General features: G+C 52.3%; 1 protein-coding gene across 5 annotated transcripts in view; it reads right to left on the reverse strand.

Annotated features, from left to right (window-relative positions):
• The window catches only part of RPH3A (rabphilin 3A), an 82,681-nt gene that overhangs the window by 11,651 nt on the left and 51,029 nt on the right, over nt 1–20,001 (reverse strand). For all 5 annotated transcript variants that reach the window (XM_045585418.1, XM_045585420.1, XM_036449365.2 and 2 more), the window contains 9 exons: nt 13,889–14,018; nt 12,338–12,424; nt 11,595–11,760; nt 8,536–8,727; nt 7,307–7,393; nt 4,786–4,848; nt 3,553–3,771; nt 2,058–2,137; nt 1,410–1,484 (listed from right to left, as the gene is read on the reverse strand). In XM_045585418.1, the coding sequence (XP_045441374.1) occupies nt 1,410–1,484; nt 2,058–2,137; nt 3,553–3,771; nt 4,786–4,848; nt 7,307–7,393; nt 8,536–8,727; nt 11,595–11,760; nt 12,338–12,424; nt 13,889–14,018 (1,099 nt within the window). The remainder of the gene's footprint in view (nt 1–1,409; nt 1,485–2,057; nt 2,138–3,552; nt 3,772–4,785; nt 4,849–7,306; nt 7,394–8,535; nt 8,728–11,594; nt 11,761–12,337; nt 12,425–13,888; nt 14,019–20,001) is intronic.

A 20,001-nucleotide genomic window follows, 5' to 3' on the forward strand; every position in this document is an offset into this window, starting at 1 on the left:
CCCTCTCTCTCTTCCACTCTCTCTAAAAATCAATGAAAAAATATCCTCGGGTGAGGATTTAAAAAATAATAACTAAATAAGAAAGAAAAAACAATAACTAAATAATAACTAAATAAAAAAATAAGACATTTTCCTTTGAGAAAAACATTTATAGGTCAGGGAGGCAGAGATCAGGGTCCCCTGCTCCTCGGCAGCGAAGGAACAATGTCTAGGGATCCTGGGAGGATACCTTAGGTTTCCCCAAACAGCATCCTTCGTGCCTGAACTATGTGAGGGGGCAGGGAGAGGGGAGACAGAGTTTTTCTCTTTAAGAGAGAAGGCTAGAAATGCACTAAGCCAGAAGAGATGGCCTGGTGAGATCTAATTCGGACTGGCATGAGTCCCTGGATTCTTTGGCAAAGCAAGCCTGGATTTGGGAGTGAGCAAAGGAGAGAGCCTTACGGGGAGGCCGGTGTCACCAGGGCGTTAGAAGAAGTGGTCGAACACTTTGCAGTGTGGCCATGGCCAATGGGAGACTGTGTGTGTGTGTGTGTGTGTGTGTGTCTGTGAGTGCACATGTGTGTGTGTGTGTACGTGTGTGGTGTGTGGTGTGGTGTGGTGTGTGTGTGTGTGTGTGTGTGTGTGTGTCTGTGAGTGCACATGTGTGTGTGTGTGTACGTGTGTGGTGTATGGTGTGGTGTGTGGTGTGTGTGTGTGTGTGTGTGGTGTATGTGTGTGTGTGTGTGTGTGTGTGTGTGTCCTCTCTCATCTTAAGGGGCATGTAACACTCGCAGAGATTTTTAACGTGCCATTTGCTAAGATCATGCCACCAAGTGCACGGTCCCACTTGTACTGAGCACACCCACATCAAAAGGACAAAGCAAACCCCTCTGAGCAGGCCGAACCCCACGTCTCCTCCCTGGGGTAGAGTGATGGCCAGGGAGCTGCAGGGGGAGAGGGGGCGCATTTCTCTCGGGAACAGAGTGTTATTGCAGGCACATGGCCCTGAAATCCAAAGAGAGGGATTCCTTCCTCCTGAGAGATGGGGAGGGTTTGGCTGGGGCACAAAATGGGAAGAGGAGGGGAGGAGGAGGGGGAGGAGGATGGGGAGGAGGAGAGGGAGGGGGGCCGTGGTCAGCCCTGGGAGCCACGGGGTGGGGGGGGGGGGTGAGCCGGTGAGGGCATCCTGGGGGCATCCGCTTCTCCCCTGGCCTTCGGAAGCTCCTGGGTTTCGGGGTTCTGGGTTGGAGAAACGGACAGAGCCCATGCCCTCTGAGGGAGAGTGACTCCCAGCCCACCTCTCACCCCTTGCGAGGATTTGGCCACGCAGGGAGGGCGGGGCTTGGGGGCAGGTGGGCTATTTTAGGATCCCTGGGTGCCTGCCAGGGCCCGTGTTCCTGGCTTGCCGAGAGGCCCGGGCCATATGGTACCTTGCTGGCTCCAGGCAGGAGGTGCAGCTTCACATAAGGATCGGCCAGGCCGTTGGAGTCCATGGGCTTCAGTCCCTGCGAGAGAAAAGGCAGCGGTGTGAGGGCCGGCCACGCAGCTGCCAGGGCCCCGGCCACAGCCCCGGCCGCCGTCCTGCTCGTCGGTCCACCCCGTGTGCTCCCTCTTGCGAAGAGAGAGAAGGAAAAGAGCCCCGGCATCAGGCAGACGGGGCTCCAAGCCTGGTCACGCCACTTCCTGGCTGTGTGTCCTCAGGTGAGTTTCTCAGCCTCTCTGAGCCTCAGGTTCCTCGAGGGTCAAATGGGACGAGAACAATCCTGCCTCGTGGAGGGGTGAGACGTGCACACAATCTCCCCTGTGACGTGCCTGGCGCATGGTGAGGGCTCCATCGAGGCTGGAGCTCTGCCCTGGTGGCCCGGCTGCCTCTGCTCCCGCGCGCAGAGATGACCCTCTGAGACCATCTCCGGGGGGAGTCCTCCCCCCCAGTCTGGGCTGTAGCTAATGCCTGCCTTTTTCTCATCACTGTCCCTGCCACTGACAGGCCGGGCAGGAGCCTGGGGACCCGTGTCCCCCCTGAGTCCCCCGGAGAAGCCAGAGCAGCCCTTGGGGTCCCAGCCCAGCCCCTCACCCACCTTGGCCTTGATGATGGTGCAGTGCAGGGAGCTGTTCTCCGGGTCGTACAGAAGGCTGAATTCCAGGGCGCCCAGGGTGGCTGGAGGGGGCGGAGGCAGGAACCAAGAGGTCAGTCATTCAGTCATTCAACAAACATTCCCCGAGCGCTGACTCTGTGCCCTGTCTGGACTAAGCACGAAGCCCACACAGAGAGGGAGACTCAGGCCTGAAGGCCCCCGAGGGAGCACGGATGGGGAAGGGACAGCTGGCCTCTCGCTGGCTCTGGCCTCTGATGCAGGCAGCGGGGAGATGGACCAGCAGGCCCTCTCCTCCCTGGCTGTGATTTCTCAGCCAGGTCCCCGAGCCCCGGAGTTTCTGTCTCTGTCTCCTCCCTGTGAAACAGGAGAAGCAAAAGCAGCTCCGCCCAGGCCCCGGGATAAGGTCACAGGAGCAGGCGCCCAGAACACACTCGGAAACATGCCCGGCACCAAACAGGCGCCGACTGCTCCCTCCGGTGTGCGCGTTACCTGACCCCAGCGCCTCCTGTGTGCGTGGCACTAAAATGACAGTGGTTCCAGCTCACCGAGCACGCTCCCAGGGGGTGCCTCAGTGTACCCTCCTCGGTCCCCCCTAGGAGGCAGGATTCTGCTCCTCATTTTACAGTGAGAAGGGGTGACATCGTGGGCCAAAGCCATGCCACCGCTCACAGCCCTCGGTCCATCTAAGCAGATCCAATCTCTCCGCCTGACCGCGAGCTCTCGGGCCATGTGTGTGTGTGTGTGTGTGTATGTGTGTGTATGTGTGTGTGTGTATCTGTGTGTGTATCTGTGTGTGTATCTGTGTGTGTATCTGTGTGTATATATGTGTGTGTATCTCTCTCTGTGTGTATCTGTGTGTGTATATCTCTGTGTTTGTATGTGTGTGCATCTCTCTGTGTGTGTATGTGTGTATATATGTGTTTATGTGTATCTCTGTGTGTGTGTATGTGTGTGTGTGTCCCTAGGGCTCAGGTCTCAGTGGGAGGGGCATAGAGCGGGCACTTCATACATCCCTCATTGCATGGATGCAAAAAGAAACATCCAGAAATTTTAAAATGGTTTAAAAATTCGCTCTTTGAAGACACGCATTAGAGAGTTTTGGAACTACTAAAACGCACAGGTAAGTACACCTAGGAGTGGACGCTGGTCACGTGATAATTCCATGATCTACCAAACTGTACCACTCGAATATCGCCGAATTGCACTCTTTACAATGCGTTACAGGGTGAGTCTGATGTTACAGCTATTTTATCACAATAAGAAAATAGGCAGCTCCTATATTTTAGTAAGTTGATGTCATGTTGTGAAGACAGCAATACAAGCTTGTATCTTTATAACGGGGTGAATGCACCGATCATGGTTGGCATGTTGTGGAGCTGGGATGGTGTCTAGGGCCACACCCCTGGAGCCATCCCATGTCCCTCGGGGGTGACCCTGAAGGGGCTTTTCCCAGACCCCCTCCCCTAAGGCCACGTACTCCCTTCATCCGAGTCGTAGCTGTTGGCTTCCTCCTCGTCCTCCTCCGGGGGCGGGGGCTGGCGGGCAGGGGTGGCGACGGGCTGGGGGGCGGCAGCAGACGCTTGGGAATAAGGGCCTGGTGGGTGGCCCGCCCGGTCCTCCCTGGCTCCGGCTCCTAATCGCTCCTCCCAGGGTGGGATGGAGGCCCCCGGATAGCAGAGGTCGCTGGGGGCCGCGTCTGCAGGGGAGACAGAGAGAGGGCAGGAAGCGGCATCTGAGTCCCTGTGTTACCATGACAGCAGCAGCAATGGCTACAGCATGAGTGTGAGTGATGAGCACCGACTGTATACCACAGCCCTGCAACACAGAATTACTGCCTCCAGCTGACAGGGCGGCCACACTGTGCCGTTCCCTGGTTCTCAGAAGGCTGTCTTTGCCAAAACCACCGAGGGGAGCTTGCAAAATGCAGCTGCCTGGGCCCCACGCAGAATCAGTAGCCCATGCAGTGGGGCCCTGAAGTCCAAATTTTATAACAAGCCCCACAAGCTTAATCAGAAGCAGGCAAAACAGACCTCAAAGGGGGACTGGTCAGTGGTGTGGGCCCTGGAGCCAGAGAGCCTGGGCTCGCACCTCTGCTGTGTGATAGAGGGCACATTACTTAATGTCTCTGAGCCTCAGTTTTCTCATCTGTAAAATGGGAATTATCACACCGAAGTCACTCAACCCGTAGTAGCTATTATTTTTAAAAACTACCGAATGCATATACAAAAATCATAGCTGGCGCACCAGGAAGCAGTGACTACGCGGTAGCCACAGCGATGAGTGTGATGGTGACCAGGCACATATATCTCATGTAACAGTCACTGTCGCTTCGCGTGGTCTTCAACACTCCAGGCCACGTGCTAAGGTTTTATGTCTATGAGTCTGTTTCATCCTCACAGCAGTCACGGAAGCTAGTATTATTCCCACTTTAGAAATAAGGAAACCGAGGCTCAGGGAAGTGAAGTGACTTGCCCCGGGCCACACAGCTGGGATGCGAAGGAGCAGGGATTTGGATCCCGGCAGGGTGTGCTCCCCATCGCTCCACGTGTGGTCGTTTTCTCATTTTGGAATCGGGGTGGGGAGCCTTGGAGCTCATCTGGGAGGTCTCGGAGGGAAGGCTGGGCCGAGATCAGGCAGCCCCTGCTCTCGCGTGGAGACGTGGGAGAGAGGTGGTCACATGAACAGGCAATGGGAAGCAGAGAGCACTTGCCTGGTCTCTGGTCGGAAAAGCGTCCTGCTGGCCCAGGGCCGGGCCTGCTGCCTCCAGGGGGCGCTGAGGGGAGAGAGGAGAGGAGAGAGAGCAGAGAAGGTGGCGTCATTGTAGTGTCCTTCCCCTGTCCCCCTCATTACCTGGTCACGGACACAGGCCCAGGGGTAACAGGTCATGTGCAGCGGGACCTGGGGCTGCAGGAACAGTCCCTAGGAGGATTCTGGAGTCAGGAAGGCCTGGGTTCAAGCCCCAACGTTTCCTTCCTGTGCCTCAGCTTTCTCCTCTCTGAAATGGGCTAAGAATGCCTTAGATCACTCAGTCTAAGGGTCTTTTCACGTTTCACTGGCTATGAGGCTGATAAAGGAATGGAGTGAGAATTGTGTGTGAGGTGATGGGCACGTTTACACTTTGAATCCATCGGTGCTGTGGGGTCATTGCTGACCCAGTGGATTCTTCACGAGTCAGGGATGGGTAGGGAATAACAGTCACCACCACCATGCGAGCACCCAGGCTTCCCTCGCCTTTCAGCATGACCCCCTGAGGAAGTCTCACTGGAGGGTGCCTCTGGCTTTGGCACCTCTCTGAACTTGGTGGGTTTTCCTTTTGAACAAAAGGGGACAGGCCCCAGGCTCAGAATCTCCCTGGGCCAGAGGCAGGAGAATTTCGTTGCCTTATTTAATTTTCATTTAAATCATTATCCTCTGCCGTGGGTTTGACTGTGTTCCCTAAAAGATCTTCAAACCCACCGAAGCCGGTTTGGCTCAGTGGTAGAGCGTCGGTCTGCAGACTGAAAGGTCTCAGGTTCGATTCCGGTCAAGGGCATGTACCTTGGTTGTGGGCACATCCCCCGGTAGAAGGTGTGCAAGAGGCAGCTGGTCGATGTTTCTCTCTCATCGACATTTCTAGCTCTTATCTCTCTCCCTTTCTCTCTGTTAAAAATCAATAAAATATGTTTAAAAAAAAAAAAAAGATAAAGATCTTCAAACCCTGCTTCCCAGCACCTGTGAGTGTGACCTCAGGTGGAAAGAGGGTCTTTGCAGATGGTCACGTTCAGATGAGGTCATTGGGGCATATAAGCCTTAATCTATAGGACTGTGTCCTTATCAAAAGGAGGGGTTTGGCCCAGGCGGCGTGGCTCCCGTGGTTCAGCATCCACCATGAACCAGGAGGTCATGGCTCGATTCCCTGTCAGGGCACATGCCAGGGTTATGGGCTTGATTTCCAGTAGGGGGCGTGAAGGAGGCAGCTGATCCATGATTCTCTCATTCATGTTCCTCTCTCTCTCCCTCTCACTTCCTCTCTGAAATTAATAATATATATGTACACCGAGTGGCCAGATTATTATGATCTCTGAATGCATAATAATCTGGCCACTCAGAGTGTGTGTGTGTGTGTGTGTGTGTGTGTGTATTAGAGGCTCGGTGTCTGAATTTGTGCATGGGTGGGGTCCGGCCAGCCTGGCCAGGGGGAGGGGACATGGGCGGTTGGCCGGCCTGCCTGCTGGTCAAACTCCTGGTTGAGGGGATAATTTGCATATTGGCATTTTATTATATAAGATATACTCTGAGTGGCCAGATTATTAATCTGGTTACTCAATGTACATAAAAGAGAAGTTTGGAGAGAGAGAGAGAGAAAGGGAGAGAGAGAGAGAGAGAGAGAGAGAGAGAGAGAGAGAGAGAGAGAGAGAGAGACATCCTTAGAAGAAAGACATGGGAGACACAGGGAGGGCGTCATTTAGAAGCCCAGGAATGCCCGAGGCTCCAGGAGCTAAGAGGAAGGAAACAGACCCTCCCTCACAGCGTCAGAAGGAGTCCACCCTGCCAACACCTCTGGCCCCCAGAATGGGGAGACCACCCATTTCTGTTACTCTACACCACCCAGGGTGGGGTGCTCTCACACACTCTCCCTATAGTACGGAGCACTGGCTTCCATTGATGCCATCTTCATAGGTTTCTTTTAAACTAACCAAGCCCGCCCTGCACCAATTAGACATCATTACCTTTGTCTTCCACAGCCACAGGGGGTCAGATTTCCCCACGTTCCTAATCTCTCTGCTTACCACTGCTCCCTGAAGCTCACACAACCCTCCTGGGGACGTGTGCCATTTTATTACAGCCCCGTGGCCTCACATTCCCCTCGAGAGAGTCTGCGGTAGCAGGCCCTGAGCCATGCTTGCAGAGTGAGTCCGTGTGAAGAAAGATCAGGAACGTAAGAGGGTAGGCTGAGGGTGTGTGTGGTAAAAACTGTGCCTGTGGAGCGACCATCGCCGAAGGCAGGCAATGCTGAGGATGAAGGGCTGCCCCTTCCTGCACTCAGCTGGGTACTCTGCCCGCCCATGTCCCCCCATCCCCGGTCCCCCAGCCCAAGGATCACTCATTCTAAGGGACTTAGAGAAGCTTAGGACTCGGTGGCGGTGGCTGCAGCTTTGCAGAGAGCCGGGGATCTGCCAGCAAGGATGGGGGGAATTGGGGTCACCGCTGACTGATGTGACAGCCGGGGTGGCCTGGTGGGAGGCAAGTACCTGGCTGCCCGGGCTGAGGAGGTGCCTGGCTCGGCGTCGAGGCTGGGGCGGGTTTGGAGGCCTGGACTGAGTTGGCCCGTCTCAAGCCTGCGGGAGAGAGAAAGGGAAGCCGCCACCATGTTGCATGCACACACAGTGGAAGCAGAAAAGAGTGGGGACCGGGCAGCCAGCATAGAGCAAGGCCTTCTGGGTCTGAACACAATCCCCCTCCACCCTCAGCTCCTTCTGACCTCTCTGCCTCTGAAGGGGTTCGCTCTTTCCAATACTCAGACCCCCTGGGCCAGGCACCCGGATGTTGAAAAAGCTCAGGTTCTGTGATATCGCTTCCACCTGTATGACCTCGCACAAATGGCCTCTCCACCCTGGACCTCAGTTTCCTTGTCTGTTAAATAGGATGACAGTACCCACCGTACTGTGTATGGTGGTGATGCGATGATGCAATGCCTGCAGAGTGCTCAGAGCGTGTAGTAAACACTCAACATATGTCAGGTGTTGGTATTATTGTATTGTTCTTGAAAGAATCGGGTCTCTATCTTCACATCGACCTAACTTTGCATCCGAGCATGCTCTTTTGTAAGCTGTGTGACTCTGGGCTGGTCACTCCCCATCTCTGAACTTCAGGAGCTACTTGATAAGTATTAGTTATCATTTATTTGATGCTTACCATGTGCCAGGGACTTTACATATGAGAAACTTAATCTCTACAGCCCGTTTTATAAATGGGGAGAATGAGGCCCAACAAGGCTAAGGAGTTCATCAATGTCTGCCGGCTGGTCTGCGGCAGAGCCAGTGTTAGAACTCAGGCAGGCGGTCTCCAGAGTCTGCTGGAGACCACCAGATACTGCTCCCCAGCTCTCCTGCCAGGCGGAACTGGGATGCTATGCCACGAACCCCCTATTCAGAAAGAGAAGGCCAGGGGTCCCCGAGGGGACTGATATTCAGCCCATCTACTCAGAGGCAGTCTGATGACCTCGCTACAAAAGAAATGCGGGCATTAGAGTGAGAAAAGGATGTAACCAAAAATGTTGGATGTCTGGAGTCAGAATCATTTCTGAGTCCTCTCTTTCCTCCACCACAGGCTAGAACAAGCATCTGGCATTGAACACCGCACACAGTAGGTGCTCAATAAGCACCGAATGGATACATGAGTAAAAACACTCCCCTCCCCATTCCTTCTGATTCTCCTCATCCAGGAAGCCTGCCCGGATTTGCCTCCCACTCTCTCTCACCTGCTGGGCTCCGGCTGGAGTCCCCGGCTGCCCCGCCATGGCCGTGGCCCCAGCCCTCCGAGTCCCGGCTGGCGGAGCTCATTCGTGCCTCAGAGGCCCTGCGCACTGGAGGCCCATAGCTTCCTCGGCCAGGCGCAGTGGCCAGCTCAGGGCCTGGCTTCTGAGCTGGGCCCCTCCTGTCTTCGGTGTCACCTGGAGAGGGAGAACAGGGATGGGAAGCTGCTTTGTCTGGTGCAGGAGAGCCACTACGTAAGCGGGTCCCCAAAAGGGCCCATGCTCCCCTCCCAAGGGCTCTTGAACGTTAAAACTCTCCCCTCCTGACCAGCCCTTTGACACAGCTTTCCTTTACAATCTCACACGTTTCCTTTGTCTGCACAAGAATGTGATTGCACACAGGCTGAAGACGGGCCAAACTGGGACCGCCGGCTACATCCTCTTCTAGGTGGGCTTTGCCCGTTGAACCCGATTTTCCCAGGACTCACCCAGCACATTCCAACCATAAGCCCCATGCACACCACAGTCCCAAAGATCCTTCGGGCCCTCGCTATTGTTTCAGTCATGTGTCTCCCCAAAGACCTTGAATGGGGCCTCCTGTCACCGCCTGCCCCCTTTACCTGCTCTGCATCCATCCCCAGCACCTACCACTGTCCGATACTAGGTTGTGTTTGCATTGGCACCTGTTTCCCCCACCAGAATTTTAGCTGCATGAAGACGGGGGTCTTCATCTGTTGCAAACACCACTCTCTCTCTCTCCAGGGCTTAGATTAGAGTCTGGAACTCCTTCGGTGCCCAGTGAATGTTTGTTAAGAGAATACCGAAAGCACTGATGGACATAATTCCAAAACCATAAAGGACACTGACACCATTCAATTGTCAATAATCCTCACTATAGTGTGGTGTGGATATATCAGTCCGGTCAACAATCCCCTACTAACGAACCTCTTCCTGTGCTTTGCTGTCGTAAGTAATGACGCAACAAATATATCTATATCTTTTATATGGTACTTGGATTGCTATTCCATATAATCCCAGAGAGGGATTGCTGGATCAAATGGTACATACATTCCCCATTTTAATAAAGTCTGCCATATTACATTCCAGAAGGCTGGAGGTGACTTACAATCTAGACCATCAGTCGGCAAACTCATTAGTCAACAGAGCCAAACATCAACAGTACAAAGACTGAAATTTCTTTTGGGAGCCAAAATTTTTAAACGTAAACTTCTTCTAATGCCACTTCTTCAAAGTAGACTCGGCCAGGCCGTGGTATTTTGTGGAAGAGCCACACTCAAGGGGCCAAAGAGCCGCATGTGGCTCGAGAGCTGCGGTTTGCCGACCATGGGGCTGGGCCAATAGTTTGGAGAGTATCGGCCTCCTCATTCACCAGCACCGATGTTACTCCTATAACTTTCTAAGCGTCACTATGCAATGCTGGTGATGTTACTTCTCTCCAGGGAAGTGAAAGGGGTTATGTCCACCACATTTCCAGAGTGGTCTGTGTTGTCCAGAGCTTATCTAGTTCATGCCACTTACACGTGTCTGTGTATGTGTCTGGGCACAGGCGATGAACATTATATGTTATCAGTTAGCATTTACTCAGTGCTGCACTCTGTGAAACACTTGGCATGTAATAGTTTATTTAATACTCAAATGAATCCAATGAGTTATTTGCCCCATGTTATACAGGGTGGGGCAAAAGTAGGTTTGCAGTTGTTTATGAGAAAAACAGTAAAACAATTAATAAACTGTGTTTCGCACACTCACAACTGTAAATCTATTTTGCCCCACCCCATAAATGAAGAATGAATCTCAGAGAGGTTAGGACACTTGCCCAAGCTCACAGGGCTGGTCAGTGGGAGAGCTGGAATTCAGATTCCCAGATCTTTTCATTTTTAATTAAAAAACATTTTTATTGATTTCAGAGAGGAAAGGACAAAGAGATAGAAACATCAATGATGAGATCGAATCATTGATCAGCTGTTTCTTACACAGCCCCTATTGGGGATCAAGCCCACAATTTGGGCATGTGCCCTGACTGGGAATCGAACCGTGATTCCATGGTTCATAGATTGGCACTCAACCACTGAACCACACCGGCCAGACATACAGTATGTCCATGATCTTGACAGTTATGCTCTACAATCTTCTTGACCTAGAGGGGGAAATGCTTAAGCAGGAAGAAGAATGCTCTATTGGTAGAAACTGGGGCTCCTCAGGATGTAGTGGAGATGGACAATTTGGTAATTCTCTGCAAGGGATAGAAATTGCTCCCTTTGTCAGGAAGTATTTGTTGATGCCTTTTGAGTGCCAGACACAGCACCAGGAACATTAAGAAGTTATTTTATAGGAAACAAGTTCAGGCACTTCAATTTTTGAGACCTTCCTTCCAGAAGCACTGCTTGCACTCAACTCCAGAGTTGTCATCCAAAAATGATCACTTGGTGTTAATTGGAATTACTGCAAGGGCTTTATCTGATCAGTCCCAGTGGCCTCATCCAATTAATGTATTTTTATTGTGGTGGCCTTTTTTCTTTGTATATTTTTGCCTCTCTTTTTTAATCATCATTTTAATAATTAATCATAATACTTGGATGATAGTGATAGTATCCATAGTAGTGATAATTTTCTTTTACTAATTTCCTTTCTATTCAACTTTCCATTTTAATTAGTCCAATTTCAGATTTGCTGATGGTGGATATAAGAAATATCAGGAGTGAGGAAGGCCTCTCAGCAAGCCCCAAATGCCCCCAGGCTCCAGTGTGTAGTTTGGCTGTGATGATTATATATTATCTTTGCTCCTAATTTTAATTTTCACCTCTGCTGTGCCTCTAAATACTCCACCAAAAATGCCGGACATTGTTGACGAGTTCTCTGTACTATCTTCTTCATAAGGGTTCATGGTGAGCTGTGAAGGGGACATAGGATTCCCAGACCCAAACCCAGAGACTGCCTGTCCATCCACTTGGTAGAGAAACACAAACATATCAGGACATTCTCCAGGTAGACCAGTTAGCTGAGAGCTGTCCTTGATCCTGAAAGAACAAATTGTTTTGTCCTACCTTGAGTTGGAGCCCGGACAGGGTGCTTGGGTTCGGGGGTAGGCTGCTCTGGGACAGCGGGCTCAGTGTCAGGCTGCTTGGGTTTTGTCTTCCTTATAGGCATAGGCTGTGGGAGGACCTGTTTGGGGAAGCCCTTGAAGAACCAGGCTCCAGAACGCTTCCACACCTTGGGGAGGAGAGGGAGAGGATGATGACATGGCAGCCAAACATATTGCTCCTGCCTTCACGAGTGCCAGCTTTTAACTTTCCTCCCTCACCTAAGCACATGGACACAACAGCCAGCACACTATTCTCACCAGTATGCAGCCTTTCAGAATTTCTATTTGATCCCCACAATGTCCCTGACCACTCAACAGAGAGGGCCTGAGTACACCCATTTTCTAATAGAGAAAGTTGAACCTCAGAGGATATGAGCTAGTATAAGGCTTCACAGCCAGACCATACAAGGACAAAGACTAGACAACAAGTCTTCCAGCTCTTAAATGTGGTGTGCTGATCCCTATTACTAGGAAGAGAAAAGTCACAGAACTGGAAAGGAAAAGAAATTCACTCAAACACAAAGGGGCTGTTCTGCCAGTGGCCACAGCTGAGCTGGTTCCTTTTATACCAAACCCTTAAGACACATCCCTGCCTGGGTTCTCCAGCTCCCACCTGCCACCCTGTCTCCCTGGCTCTAGAGAGGAAGGGGGAACTGGACAAAAAGGAAGGGCGCTCTAGAAACTAGAAAGGACACGTCTACTCACCTCCCTCTGCTCGATGCAGATTTTGCAGAGCCACACAGGATGCGGGCGGTTGTTGGAGGTCTCCACCCCACACTTGGTGCAGACGTTCTGGGGGCAAAATAGAGGCCAGTGTGCACTCAGATTTGCCAGGTGCTCATGATCAGGGGAGGTGGCAATGGAAGCCCATTGCAGAAAGCTAGAACTTTCCTTCTCTCACCTCCTGTCCATGACCAGGGTCAGTTAGAATAAAGTTCCAGACCCAGAGATAAGAAGTCATGGGTCAGACTGTTGGACCTCAAAGGGAGAGTGGGGATAAAAGGGAGAGATCAACCAAAGGACTTATGTGCATACATATGAGCCTAATGGGGGCATGAGTGTGTGTGTTTGGGGGGGGTGGGGGGGATGGAATGGGGAGTTGAGGACAAATATGTGATATCTTAATCAATAAAGAAATTTTTTAAAAATAGAATAAAGTTCTAACTTGGGTCTTAATTTCCAATACCAAGACCTGGAGTGATTCCCATGCACTGGATAAAGAAATTCTCCAGGAGTGTCTGTGGGAACTGGGTTTCCAGCATTCACACAGGGGAGATGACTGAGAGGGTTTTTAAGGAGGGAAGGCCAAATATCCACGTGGCTTCCTAATGTTTTTCTCCTCCCTTCCCACGCAAATCTGAGTCTGCCTAGGCTACAACCATAGCTTCCCATCTTCAAGGAGAAGGAAGTTATGTGAGTAAACACCACGACTGCGTGACTGGACATTATATTTTTGGCTGTTTTCTGGCAGTCAAGGCAAACAGGAAAGCCTGATGAGTCACCGAATTCTCACTCTTGGCTGACGGCAGCAGATGAGATTTTTTGGAATAGATCGACTTCCTTCAATATTCCATCTAAATGCCAAAGGGGACCCCAAGCAGGAGATGCCAAGTGACTCTATGGGTGTTTCCAGGTGGCTCATTTTCCTAAGTTCCTTCCCTGGGAATCAGGCAGACCCAAGGACAGTTCTGTCAGGGCGCTGGCATTGTCAAGTGCAGACAGCTGAGGAGAGGGTACCGGGCGGAGGAATACGAGGAGAGCCCCCTTCAAGAATAAAGGGTCTCAAAGTCCAATGGTCCTAACTGGGCTGGAGAGGGGCCTTCTAAGTCACTGTACTATAACACAGGTTAAGAGAATGCTGGGTTAGCCTTTCACGTACACACGTGTGTAGACATGAGTCCACCATGCTCTTTTAGCCTGACACTTAACTTGCTAAGCCACAGCCAGAATACTTGCAGACTCAACCTTAGCTCATGCCTTACCTCAAGCTCCCAAGTTCATCCTGGATGGACCTGAGCTCTGAGGAGACAGAGGGGTCACAGGCAGGGGTCATGGGAGGAACCAGGATCAGGGTTACCTCAGGGGACAGCTGGATGTGAGAGCATCCCAGTAGGAATCATATTCTGGCAACTACCCTTCAGGCTCCTGGCCCTACCCCCAAGACCCAGGGTCCCCCAAAGTTTGATCCCAGGCCTGGTCCCTCTGCATGAAATGAGCAGGGATGCAGGGAGGAGAAGAGGAGGAGGGTGATGGTACCTTCTTACAGTCCTCGCACACGACGCAGGCAGAGCCCAGCATCCCCAGCTGCTCGCCACACAGGATACAGCGGTTCACCCCGTCCCCAGCCACGTTCTTCCTCATGGTCTCCAGACGGTCCACCAGACGCCTGGAAGCAGAGACAGGGTCCTGAGGACCTCCCAGGACCAGGGGCCACCTGCCTCTCCCACAGGATCAGGCTAATGGTCTATTGCTTCTCTGAGCCATGAGCTCTTACGTATGTCATGATGACTATTGGAACCTCCCTAAGAAACAAGCACAGGAAGTCTGGTGCATTTTCAGAAAAATCACAGAACCCCTCCCCTATCCCCTAAAGGCCATCTGGTCTACTGACCTCAGATTCAGACTCTAGTCTAGTCCTTTCTGCCTCGTGTGCCCTCTGATAGGAAACTGCCTTCTGAGCTCCAGGTCTGTCCATCTATGTGTCTACATGACGTTGTCACATGGATGTCTTCACAGGCATCTCATTCACTTGGCTCCATCATCTTGGCAGCTCTCTATTCCCACCCCGTCCCCAGCAAACATTTCCTTATTCTCCAAAAATGGCACCCTCATCCCACTGGCTTGCTCAAACCAGGATCTGGGGGGAGGGTCACCTTTTACCCCCTTCTCCCATGACATCCAATGAGCCAACTCAAACTCTAAGTGGCGAAGCTGCTAGCAAGCCTGTCTGCATGGGCAGGCTGGTTCTGCTCGCCTGTTTTATGCCTCCACATTAGGTGCCCAATTATCTGGACAGCATAAGTGCCTGTCGCCCTCTAGTTATGTGTTTACACACCTGATTAACTTGACCCTCCTGCCTCACACCCAGGAGACACATCCGTCACCAGGCTGCGTGCTGAAGGGGGGCTGTTGGTTACTCAGTAATGTCGGTGGGTACCTCCCATTTTCAGAGATGCTCCCAGAGGTGCCAGAAAGGGTATGCCCCCTCCTCTGGACACCAATGGATGACCTCTGGAGGTGGCAGGACGTGGATTCTCAACTTGGTCTGACCTCAGGATATAGATGAGCTCTGCTCATTAATTTGACAAATATTCATGGAGCACCTGCCAAGTAGACAGCGAGGATCAAAAAAAGGAGCAGCCAAAACCGGTTTGGCTCAGCGGATAGAGCGTCGGTCTGCGGACTGAAAGGTCCCGGGTTCGATTCTGGTCAAGGGCATATACCTTGGTTGTGGGCACATCCCCAATGGGGGATGTGCAGGAGGCAGCTGGTCGATGTTTCTCTCTCATCGATGTTTCTAGCTCTCTATCCCTCTTCCTTCCTCTCTGTGGAAAATCAAAAAATATATTTTTTTAAAAAAGGGGGGTGGGGGGAGCAAACAGCCCAAACCAGTTTGGCTCAGTGGATAGAGCATTGGCCTGCAAACTGAAAGGTCCCAGGTTCAATTCCAGTTAAGGGCATGTACATTAGTTGCGGGCACATCCTCAGTAGGAGGTGTGCAAGAGGCAGCTGATCGATGATTCTCTCTCATCGATGTTTCTAGCTCTCTATCCCTCTCCCTTCCTTTCTGTGAAAAATCAATAAAATATATTTTTTAAAAAGGGAGCAAACAGGTGAGGTCCCTGCCCTCATGAAGTTGGAACTCTACTGAGAGACTCAGATGTCATTTAAATAGTCACACAAACCGTCATAATTAGACTCCTAGTTGGTTGTCGGAAGGACACATCTGAGCAGCAGTGAGAACTCCTAAGAGAGGGATCTGAGAAGTCAGGATGGGGCCTCAGGGGAAGTGACCTTGAGTTGAGACCTGAGGATAAAGGGGAGCTGACCTAGTCAAGAGGGCGAGGAAGAGTCCTGGAAGAAGAGGGGACAGCATGTGCAAAGGACCCGAGAGCTGCTCAGCGTGGCTGGCGGCTGGATGGAGGAGAGGAGGCTGCAGAGATGGGCAGTGGCCAATCCATGTCGTGTCTGGAGTCTCAGTGACGGGAAAGCTTTCAAGGGCTTTGAATGGAGGTGACTCAACTTCTTCCTCGGGTTTGAGACAACACATGGACCTAAGGATGGAGCCCTCAGGAGGCTCGGAGCAGGAAGAGTTTCAGACACGATGGTGGTTCCAGGTAGAGTGAAGCAGGCGGGCCCCTAGAATCCATCCATACACGAGCTGGATCAGGTCCCTGGAAATGCCAGAGCTGTCCCAAGTGGGTCTGACTCAGTGGTGGTGAGAGAGTACGCACCAAATGCCACTGCATGCTCCCAGGTGTCAAGGAGCCACTCTGTGTATTAGTCTCTACGGCTGCTGTAACAAGTTACCACAACTAAGTGGCTTAAAGCAACAGATTTTATGTATAAATGAATATGACCTTCATATACATATGACCTTCATAGTCCTGCAGCTCAGATGCCTGGGCCAACGTCAGGGCCTCTGCAGGGCTGCATTCCTTCTGGGCTCTAGGGTAGGGTCATCCCCTGGCTTTGTCCGGTTTCTAGAAGCTTCCCACATTCCTTGGCTCATGACCCCTTCCTCCACCTTCAAAGACAACAGTGTACCATTTCCTGGTCTTTCTGTATGCTGTGGCGCTGGCCCTCCTGCCTCTGTCTTATACAGACCCGGGTGGTTACCTGGGGCTCACTGGATCATCTAGATGACCCCCACCCCCCTTCTCAGGATGCCTAATTTAATTACCTCTGCTAAGTCCTTTGCCAGGGAAGGTTCCATATTCCCAAGCTGCAGGGATTAGGATGTGGGCATCTGTCTACCATCCTCACGCCCCGGCCCCATCTACCACCCAGGTTCTCTTCCCGCCTGATTAGGCCTGAGTGAAATGCCAGCCTCCTTTCCAGAGCGAGGTCTGCGCTTCCTCCCTGCCTGGCTGTGGATGTCAGACCAGCCAGGATTTGGACTCTGCCAGGTGCCAACCACCTTCTCCAGGTGCTCAGCCCCGGGGAAGTGTGGACTCCCTACACACATGTACCAAACATGTACCAGGCATTCACACCTACACACATTTACACACACACCTACACGCACACCTACACACACACACACAACTACACACACTTACACACACACCTACACATCTACACACATAACTACACACCTACACACACACTTACACACACACCTACACACATACCTACATACATGCTCATACACACACTTATACACACCCCTCTACACACTTATACACACACACACCTATACACACACACACACACCTACACACACACACACACACACACACACACTTTCAGATGTTAGAAATAGGAGGCAGTTATGAAGCAGGTATTGGGTGCTTGTTCTGGAGTGAGTTTGTTTGCGTCCACCTTTGAACGTTGCTACTTCCTAGCTCTGTGACCCCGAGAAGGTGCTTACTCCTTTCTGAGTCTTCGCCTTTCATGTGTAAATTGGGGAAAACAAAGTCCTACCTCCTAGGGTTGCTGCAAAGATAAAAGGAGAGTGTAAAATGCCTGGAACATGGTATCTACTCGTTAATGGTTGCTGCTAATTATTTCTTCTGGAAATTTGTGGTTTTTATAACTCCCTGTAATAGCGGTTTTTCTGTGTAACCAGGGTGCTATAAGCTACCCAGGAAATTTGTCTTTCTAAAGCTTTTAAAGGGGCTGCAGTAACTAGAAGTTGACAGGACTCATGTGCCGGTCTCTAAACATACATATATGGTGGTGCATGTATCCACATGTGAATACATATGGCCACAGGCACACCTGTAGAAGCACACATGCATGTGCACTTGAGTGCACACACATGCATATGCACAGTCAGCACCAACGTACAGACCACACTTTCCCATGCAGGGCTGTGCGTGCCCTGGCCTGGCAGGGCCCCAGGCCCAGTGGCTGCCTTCCCCACACAAGGACAGCGCTGACTGCAGGCCCGATGGCGCGTGTCAGCTCCCTCTTCCCAAAAAAGCCGGGGCAGCCTGGGGAGCACGCGGCAGCTGCCTCTGAGCCCTCAGCCCAGCGCCGCTGCAGCACCTGCTGAATGGGGAGGGAAGGCTAATGATGAGCAACTGTGTCAGGAAGTGCTCCATGCGGAGCATCGCAGAGCTCAGGAAGACCCCCGCCTGGCACGGGCGGTGTGAGGGGTCTGGTACCGATTCCTCCTTCGGAGAGGGAAACAGCGAAAAGCTGGGGTTCCACTGCTGATCGGACGGACCAGAGCAGCTGCGATTAGAGCAGCAGCTAACCGTTACACAGCGATTCCTAAAAATGCTGCAAAGTAAGAGTGTGTGCCAGGCTGTGTGTGTGTGAGAGAGAGAGAGAGAGAGAGAGAGAGAGAGAGAGAGAGAGAGAGAGAAGGAGAGAGGGGGAGAGAGAGAGAGAGAGAGAGAGAGAGAGAGAGAGAGAGAGCGAGAGAGAGGAGAGAGAGAGAGGAGAGAGAGAGAGAGAGAGAGAGAGAGAGGAGAGAGAGAGAGAATAGAGATGAGACGAATCTCGCGACGAGCCCATGCTCTAGCTCTATAGCGCCCCGACCGAGACATTCATACAGCTACAGCGATGAGATTCGAGATATCGTCTCCGCACTAGTCTCGCCTAAGCGCGAGCCTCTCTCTCTCGCAACTCGCATCCTCGATCGTCGCTAGATCGATGAAGGAGAGAGAGGGGGGGGGAGGCATGCATACGCACGCACACCATCAATACCAGAGTCATGCTGCTGCTCTCGTTCTCACCCTAATTGCCAAGTAGGGGGACATTACCGGGAACTTTATTAAACGTGGCATTTTCTGAAGTTCAGATCAGGCCATCTGCCGAGGACGCGGACAGGATTTAGAAACAGAGGGCAGCTGCGGCTGTTGTGACCAGTGCCGCCGGGAGGGGCCGGAGCAGGGCCCCTCGGGAGCCCGTCCTGAGATGGCCGAGCCATTCCACCAGGAGGCCCTGCGCTGGGATGCGGGCTGTGCGCGTCTCAGACCCATTAATTCTCACGATTGTTTATGACTGCCGTCACCGGGGAGCCATCGAGCCCAATCTCTCCCCGTGATGGATGGGTGGATGGGGTTCCAGCCTGCACCGCAGCACTTCGTGGGGGGAGGATCACCCCAGCTCAGAGTTGGAGACAAGGGCGCTAATGTGGTCCCTGCCAGGCAAAGTGCTGGGTCATGATGAACCCGGCACATCACGGTTACCCAGTTCCCAGGTTCTGGGCTGGGCGCTGGACGGGCAGAGTTCTTATGTCTTCTACAGCCTATGGGGTCAACTCTATTGTTCACTCCCATTTCACAGGTGGGGAAACCAAGGCACACGCAGAGGAAGTTGCTTGTCTGGGGCACTCAACTGCCAGTGGGTGAGAGGGGATTGGAAGCGAGGTGTACCCCAGCTGGCCAACCTCCTGTGACTCTCCCCAGCCTCAGTTGTGCACTCAGCCTGGCCTGCTCCCCCTCACAATCTGGGACCTTTGGGGGATGTCAGAGAGCCAGTTTTTACCCTCAGGCCAGGTCGAGGGACCCCAAATTGTGCATGAATTCATGCACCAGGCATGTTGTCTATAATAATAAAATCACAATATGCTAATTAAACTGGACAGCCAAACGACCTTCTGGACGTCCTTCCGGACGACCTTCTGGAAGATGAAGATGCCGGGGCTGTGAGGGCTGAGGCAAGCCACTGCAGCTACAAGGGCCGAGACCCTTGCAAAAATTTCGTGCCTGGGGCCTCTAGTTAACTATGTGACTCTGGGCAGGCTGCTGCCTCAGTTTCCTCTTCTCTACAATGGGAATAACAGGATAGCCCACTACGCAGGGCTGTTGTGAGGGTGGCAGAAACGACTCTAACTAAAGCTTTGTGCATGTGAACTGGTATCATGTTAAGCTGAGGGGGGTTGCAGGGAAACCCCAAGTGTACTTCTTCCTGTTTTGTGAACCTAACAAAAGGGCCAGAGTGGTGGTCCTCAAAGGGGGTGCTGCTGCCCGCTGAGGGCATGTGGCACGGTCTGCAGACAGTTTTGGTTGTCATATCTGGTTGGGGGGGTCACTACAGGCATCTGGTGGACGAAGGCCGGGGGCGCTGCTAAAAAAAAAACACAACCCTCCAATGCACAGCACAGTCCACCGTCAAGAGTCATCTGTCCCACTGACACCGGTGTGGCTCAGTGGATAGAGCGTCGGCCTGCGGACTGAAAGGTCCCAGATTCG

This window comes from Pipistrellus kuhlii, unplaced genomic scaffold, assembly GCF_014108245.1.
Source record: "Pipistrellus kuhlii isolate mPipKuh1 unplaced genomic scaffold, mPipKuh1.p scaffold_m20_p_20, whole genome shotgun sequence".
Classification (NCBI taxonomy): domain Eukaryota; kingdom Metazoa; phylum Chordata; class Mammalia; order Chiroptera; family Vespertilionidae; genus Pipistrellus; species Pipistrellus kuhlii.